The following is an 8,406-nucleotide window of genomic DNA, read 5'->3' on the forward strand; positions in this document are numbered from 1 at the left end:
TAGAAATCATAAAAAAAATTCAATAGCTTCTCACTGCTTTTTATTTCCAGACATCAATGAATGTGAAGATGCAGTGTCAGTTTGTGGTCAATACTCAGATTGTATCAACATCATTGGGAGTCACATGTGTTCATGCTGGAGTGGATTTAATACCTCCAATAAAGACAGTCCTGTGAGCCGCAACAACTCATGTCAGGGTGAGTATTATCAACTGATTTTATTTTCTATTTTAGTCTCATTAACTTGAGAGTGCAGAGCTTCTATATCTTTACAGTTTGTGTGAATGCTAGTGTGAGTTTTAGCTGTTCCTGTTTGAGTTGTAACATCACCCAACAATGTATTTATTTTTCTCTTTTCAATTTTCTTGGAATTATAATGTATATGAATATCTTTAGCATTTTTTGCCCAAAGTAAAACATAATCTATTTTTTTATCTTCTTTTGAAGACACCATTCACACAAAAATACTTTAATACTGTAAAAAAAAATAGCAGCTGTCAGAATTTCACTGTAAAGATTTTTTTCCAGTTTTACAGGATTCCTGTATTTTTTTCTTAAAAATTCAAGATATAATTATTTTTTTATTAAATTATTTAGTTAATATACCTACTTACTACCAAAATCTGCACCACAATAATACTGGTGGCACAATAGAAAGCCAAATGATGAATCAGAGGTCAATAATGGTCAATAATCGTACAGTAGACAGTACACAGGGTCATACACACAAAGACAAAGCATCATCAGGATAACACATATGCCACTAAAAATAATGCAATCAACTTTAACTATATAACATAAAATGTAACACAAAATACACTAATGTGCATTACTGATTACAAAAATAAGAAGAAACAAACTTATTTATAATAATTGTAATCATATGTGCTGTGTACTGCTGGGACTTCTGGGAATGTCCACCTTTTAAGGTGAATTACTGAAATAAATGAACTTTTGCACAATATTCAAATTTTTCGAGTTTCACCTGTATATGGTAGATTAACTTACAGTTAACAAATTTACCATTTTTTACTGCAGCATTTTCACAGTATTTTTCAGTGTAAAAAAAAAAGCACAATGTACAGAAATGCTAATTTGTACATTTTGTATTGAATTGTAAACTTACACAGCATCGTAATTTCAGTGTTTCCGACTTGGGACATACATTTTTGACCTTCATATACTGCAAGAATGAGTGATTCAAACTTTTTCTTTTTCTATATCTTCCGTTTACTAAAGATGTGGATGAATGTGTCGAGAGATCAGAGGTCTGTGGTCCAAACTCAATCTGCAACAACACTGTTGGGAGTCACAATTGCTCGTGCATGACTGGATATAATGTAACAGACCCAAACCTCCCTATAAACAGCAATAACACATGCAAAGGTATGATTGACAGCTGAAGCTCTGAACATTTTGTTTCTGTTTGCACTGCCTGAACCTTCCGTTAACCTTTCACTTTATTAATTATTTTATGTCAGATATTCAAGAATGTTTTGACTCACCATCAGTGTGTGGGTCGAACTCTTACAGTTGTAAATATAATTGCAGGAAATTAAACTTAAAAAAAATAAAATAATAATATATATATATATATATATATATATATATATATATGTTGCCGGCTGACCGCTTGTCATCAAAGGAATGAAAGGTCCAAAACACAGGCAAACTTAAATTTGGGGTCTTTTATTTCCGACTCTGACCATAGGGACACAGCATTAACAATAGCTTTGGCTTTTTGGGGTTGAATATGTTTTAGAAACCAGAGCAGGACAAAAATAAATGTAAAAGACAAAAAAAAAAACTGGGAACAGTTTCCACTTTTAAATCTATGAATTTTGCAAAAGTACAAAACAAAGCAAAAAACCCATAAATGTGGCTTTTCTTTAAGGATAGCTAAGAAAACAACGGTAGTGGACTTTAAACCCTTTCTGTATTGATGAGCACAATTAGGATCTCACAGAGCACTATTCAGCACTATTTCTCCCCTCTGTATTTAACAAGAAATATATCACTTAAATGTTACACAAACAATTATACACATATTACTCATTACAGAACAGGCAAGTAAACAAAACAAACTTACGCTTTATGATTAGTCAATAAACCGTGTTTTTGACACGAGGAGAAACACTTCACGGATCACGATCAATCGTCATCAATCACTACTCAATCACATCGATGTTCTTCTCTCCAACTCAATATTTGGATAATAAAAGTGAATATTTCACCTTTTTGGTGTTTTATCCAACTATTACTTGTATAATTACAAAGCACAGATGATGTTATACACACTCTGTTAACCGCGCTGCTACCGCTCAAAACTTCCGCGAGACTAACCCCCAGACGAGATCTCACCCACCGAAATCTTAAAGGGCCAGCGTCATAATTTAACAGACTGGAACAGGTATTGTATGTATCATTCACGCATTACTAGTACTAAATGACATTGATCCCCATTACCCATTTACATGTAAGAACTCTTTCCTTCCCCTGGTTACACATATATATATATATATAATTGCTTATTTTAATAATATTGTGTTTTACCCCCATAGATATAAATGAATGTCTGGTCAGTCCATCTGTTTGTGGTCCAGATTCCAACTGCACAAATGAAATAGGAAGTTACAATTGCTCATGTTTGGAAGGATTCACTGTAACAAACTCAAATCTCACCATCAGCATCAATAACACATGTAGAGGTACATTCTATATTCATACATGTTTACTCTAACTTTGAATAATTAGCTCGAGTTTATGTAAATGTGATTATTTTTTTTTTTGGATGTCATTTTTGTAAGCTAATCATTGTTATTCTCATTATTGATTCTCATACTTATGAGTGACCCAAACTCTTTTTTTTCCCATAACTTCATTTTAATAAAGATGTGAATGAATGTGTTGAGAGATCAGAGGTCTGCGGCCCAAACTCAATCTGCAACAACACTGTTGGGAGTCACAATTGCTCGTGCATGACTGGATATAATGTAACAGACCCAGACCTCCCTATAAACAGCAATAACACATGCAGAGGTATTACTGACAGCTGAAGCTCTGAACATTTTGTTTCTGTTTGAACTGCCCGAACCTTCTGTTAACCGTTCACTTTATAAATTATTTTATGTCTGTATTCATGAATGTTTTGACTCACCATCAGTGTCTGAGTCGATCTCTAATACTGCCTTCTCGTGCTATCAGAATTATCGGAAATACAAGTTTACTAGTTAAAAATTGGACACGAATGCCCTCTCATGTCGTATTCACCACTGGGAAGCTCTGGGATAATTTTGATACCCAAGTTCCCGAGTTGGTTGTACCATAAACTTTAAACATGGCGGAGGGGAGAACGATTGCAGCTGTGACTGTTATTTTTTATTAGTTTTTTTCACAACATCTTCATCATTTTATTTTGTTGTTTAAGCACTGCATATTTATATATATGAATATTAATTTGAAGCATATTGTATGTTCTATACACAGCGAAAATAGCATGTATTCGACAGAAATTCCAGAATCTTTAGCAAGCTGACTATCTAGATAGCGGGATGAATGTTTATATGATTTTCAATGAATACGACGCTAAATATAATTTTGGCTCAATAAGATTTTCCCAATAAATAGGCAAGAATAAACGTGGTGCCCTCCATGATTCCTGTTCTTTCTGACAACAAAGCACTTGAATGCAAACAAGCTCATAATCATAACTTCAGAAGTTTAAAGTAGAACATTTCCGATAGCACGTAAAGGCAACATTACTGTTGTATTTGTAATTGCAGGAAATGAAACATTTTCTTTTTAAATACCGGTACTTGCTTACATTAATAATATTGTGTGCACCCCCCAATAGATATAAATGAATGTCTGGTCAGTCCATCTGTATGTGGTCCAGATTCCAACTGTACAAATGAAATGGGAAGTTACAATTGCTCATGTTTGGAAGGATTCACTGTAACAAACTCAAATCTCAACATCAGTATCAATAACACATGCAGAGGTACATTTTGTACAGAATGTTTTGACTCGTGTGTGGGTCAAACTCTTACTATGGTAATTCTATTTGCAGGAAAGGAAACTGGTTTTAAATATTTGCTTGTTTTAATAATATTGTGTTTTTCCCCCATAGATATAGATGAATGTCTGGTCAGTCCATCTGTATGTGGTCCAGATTCCAACTGTATAAATGAAATGGGAAGTTACAATTGCTCATGTTTGGATGGATTCACTGTAACAAACTCAAATCTCACCATCAGCAGCAATAACACATGTAGAGGTACATTCTATAATCAGATTTGTTTACTTTAACTTTTTGAATAATAAGCTAGAATTTTTCAATGTAATTGTTCTTTTATGTCATTTTTGTAAACATTTTATTCTCATTTATTTACATATGAATGAGTGACCCAAACTGTTCTTTCCCTCATAACTTCCTTTTGACTAAAGATGTGGATGAATGTGTTGAGATATCAGAGGTCTGCGGTCCAAACTCAATCTGCAACAACACTGTTGGGAGTCACAATTGCTCGTGCATGACTGGATATAATGTAACAGACCCAGACCTCCCTATAAACAGCAGTAACACATGCAAAGGTATGATTGACAGCTCATTAATTATGTTATGTCAGAGATTCTTGAATGTTTTGACTCACCATAAGTGTTTGGGCTGGACTCTTACTGTTGTAGTTTTAATTGCATGAAATAAAACTGTTTTTAAATAATTGCTTGTTTTAATAACATTGTGTTTTCCACCATAGATATAGATGAATGTCTGGTCAGTCCATCTGAATGTGGTTCAGATTCCAACTGCACAAATGAAATGGGAAGTTACAATTGCTCATGTTTGGATGGATTCACTGTAACAAACTCAAGTCTCACCATCAGCATCAATAACACATGTAGAGGTACATGTTATATTCACTTTTGTTTACTCTAACCTTTAATAATTAGCTAGAGTTGATCCATTTTTATTCTTATTTATTTACATATGGATGAGTGACTCAAACTGTTCGTTTCCTCTCAATTTCCTTTTACTAAAGATGTGGATGAATGTGTTGAGAGATCAGAGGTGTGCGGTCCAAACTCAATCTGCAACAACACTGTTGGGAGTCACAATTGCTCATGCATGAGTGGATATAATGTAACCGACCCAAACCTCCCTATAAACAGCAATAACACATGCAAAGGTATGATTGACAGCTGATGCATTACTGTTTGAATTGCCCTAATCTTCTGTTAACTGTAACCTTACATTTGATCAACTATTTTATGTCAGATATTCATGGATGTTTTGACTCACCATAAGTGTGTGGGCCAAACTCTTACTATTGTAATTCTAATTGCAGGAAAGGAAACTGTTTTTAAATATTTGCTTGTTTTAATAATATTTTGTTTTACCCCCATAGATATAGATGAATGTCTGGTCACTCCATCTGTATGTGGTCCAGATTCCAACTGTACAAATGAAATAGGAAGGTACAATTGCTCATGTTTGGATGGATTCACTGTAACAAACTCAAATCTCACCATCCGCTTCAATAACACGTGTAGAGGTACATTCTATATTCAGATTAGTTTAGTCTAACTTTTTGAATAATAAGCTAGAGTTTTTTAATGTAATTGTTCTTTTATGTAATTTTTGTAAACATATTATTCTCATTTATTTACATATGAATGAGTGACCTAAACAATTCTTTCCCTCATAACTTCCTTTTACTAAAGATGTGGATGAATGTGTCGAGAGATCAGAGGTCTGCGGTCCAAACTCAATCTGCAACAACACTGTTGGGAGTCACAATTGCTCGTGCATGAGTGGATATAATGTAACAGACCCAAACCTCCCTATAAACAGCAATAACACATGCAAAGGTTTGATTGACAGATCATTATTTTATGTCACATATTCTTGAATGTTTTTACTCACCATAAGTGTTTGGGCCAAACTCTTACTATTGTAATTCTAATAGCAGGAAAGGAAACTGTTTTTAAATATTTGCTTGTTAAATATATAACCTCCCTATAAAAAAGCAATAACATATGCAAAGTTATGATTGACAGCTAAAGCATTACTGTTTGACCTGCCTGTATCATCTGTTCCCTTTCATGTTGGTCACTTCTACGTTCGTCGGAGGGAGAGACCAATCTACTTAGAGAAAAACAAAACCAGCCAATGCACATTGGCATACGATAATTGCGGCAGCTGCTTCTATCACTCAGCGTGGGTATATAATGAGCAGAAGGTGCAACGCATCTTTGCATTTCGCTTCGGAGCCGAGCTGATTCATGTTCTGTTTCAGCAGTCTTACTTCTAAAGTAGAGACAACTTTTTGAGTGTTCTTTTTGGAAGAAGTCACTGCGCGCTACAGCAGGATCACCTCAGGAAAAAAACATTTAAAAAACTGCTTTCACAGCTCTGAGCATGACTCAGTTGGCCGCGGACATCCCCCTGTGCGCTTCAGCACTAGAGGGAGCTGATTTTCCTAAAAGAGCTTACACGAGTGTGACATTCCACTTGTGTGTTTCTGGATGCGGTCATTGTGACGGCCACGATCACTGTCTCACATGCCTGGGCTTAAGCATGCTGAAACTGAGTTTGTGGGTGGTTGATGTTCTTTCCTTTCTCGCAAGGGCTTGAGCATTCAACACGGCAACCCAGCGCGTCGTGCGGCGCACTAAATGCGTGGTTGAGACTCGAGTACCTCCAGAAAAGGGCTAATTTGGCTAATAGCACTGGAGATCTGAGGATTACATTGAGCAACGAGACCACCTCCTCGGACCCCTCACTCCTCTAGCGCATCGCAAGCGTGTTGAGACTGTGTTCGTGGGTGATTCATGTTCTCTCAGGAGAACATGCCCACGTCGGTGTGTTGTTCATCTTGCCTTTCTCGTAAGTTTGACCGTGAACGGCCATGTTCACGGTCTCACATGCCTGGCAGCTTACGGATGGGATTGCTGGTCCTTCTAATGGGGGACCTAGCATTTCATTCGGGGCTCCAGCTGAGGATCAGATGTCGACCGGTGCATCGGAGAGAGGACTGTTATACTTTGGAAATGATGATGCTAAGCTTCCCATTATAGTAGTGTGTGCTCATGCTGAGTCAGATTCAGAGTTGACAGCCACGCCTTTCCCAGGCTGCGCTGGGGGTGCAGCGCGGCGCGTAAATCGCCTTGCTGCCCCCGTGCTGTTGTTTCCGGATGTGCGTGAATAACTTTGGCAGTATGGAAGCATAATGGCGCCAATATGGCAAGCCAAACATGCCTAGATCTGCAGAAAAAGTTTTTCCTCTCTCACTACCCTTGGTGGTGGGGTGGCAGTGCTACCCTGCATGTGATGGCCACCCTGAAACAATGGAGGGCCAAAACACTCATAATGCAGGAGGGTAGTTCTAAGCCGGGGTTGAGCTGTGCATGTTGACTGAGATTAAGGCGAGACACGGCAGGCAATTTTGAGATTTTGGGCTATTTGTCTTCAATAACATGTCTTCTTTCAGACTTGTGGTGAAAAAAAGTCCAAAATACACATTTAGGTCTTTATTTTACTACACTTTGTCTATTTGCGTCTGTAGATTTCTCTGAAATTCAACAAAAGTTGGCGTTCTAAATCAACGCGCTGCTCCGCGATCTCTCTCTGCTTCCTTTTAATCACGCACACGTCTGGAAAGCTCTCTCTCCTCTGTACAATGCTTTCGGATCCAAATATGGTCATTTCCTTTTAATCAGCAACCAATCGTGAAAGTAAAATTGGCATTTAACCCTAAAAGCGAAATCCCATTGGCTGATGTCAATTTCTTTTCTTTTTTTTCTTTTTTTTCCCACAATTTAACACATATTACACACACAACACCAAAAAGGATACCACTAAAAAATGTCGACAAGACACACCACAATAACAATAACAACAACAACAACAACAACAAAAAAGAAGAATATACACAGTCTGTGGGTTATTCATTATTGCATTTAAGTTGATAATTGTATAGTCAATGTAATACTAAGGCCCATGTGGTTTGGAACTCTTGCAGTCTTGAATGCTGTTTACTTGTAATTTCCTCAATGGGCAACAAATCTATTATCTGATCTAGCCATTGACCCAATGTGGGTCCTGATTGGGTAATCCATGCTGTAAGTATGCATTTTTTTGCAAAATAAGAAAACATTGTAAACACACATTTTTTTGTAAAAGGAAACTTATTTGCAATATCATAATTCAATAAATATAACATAGGGCATAACTCAAAAGTACAGTTACACATATCTTGAATTACTTTATGAATCTTCTCCCAAAAAGAAGAAATAACTTTACTATACCAAAATAAATGCAGGAATGTTCCTAATGCAATTCCACATTTTCTACACATAGGGGAGTTTGTATCATTAAATGTATTAAGCTTCACTGGAGTTATATAGT

General features: G+C 36.5%; 1 protein-coding gene across 1 annotated transcript; it reads left to right on the top strand.

Annotated features, from left to right (window-relative positions):
* Positions 1-4,531: 4,531 nt before the first annotated feature.
* Positions 4,532-7,883, top strand: LOC306983644 (uncharacterized protein; the record flags this gene model as incomplete). The annotated part of the gene is made up of 5 exons (XM_079584200.1): positions 4,532-4,592; positions 4,757-4,903; positions 5,039-5,185; positions 5,405-5,551; positions 5,721-7,883. 5 exons carry the CDS (start codon positions 4,532-4,534, stop codon positions 5,906-5,908), a joined length of 690 nt encoding a protein of 229 aa, XP_079440326.1. The 3' UTR covers positions 5,909-7,883.
* Between the last annotated feature and the right edge of the window lie 523 nt (positions 7,884-8,406).

This window comes from Phoxinus phoxinus (assembly GCF_949152265.1).
Source record: "Phoxinus phoxinus genome assembly, chromosome: 16".
Lineage (NCBI taxonomy): Eukaryota > Metazoa > Chordata > Actinopteri > Cypriniformes > Leuciscidae > Phoxinus > Phoxinus phoxinus.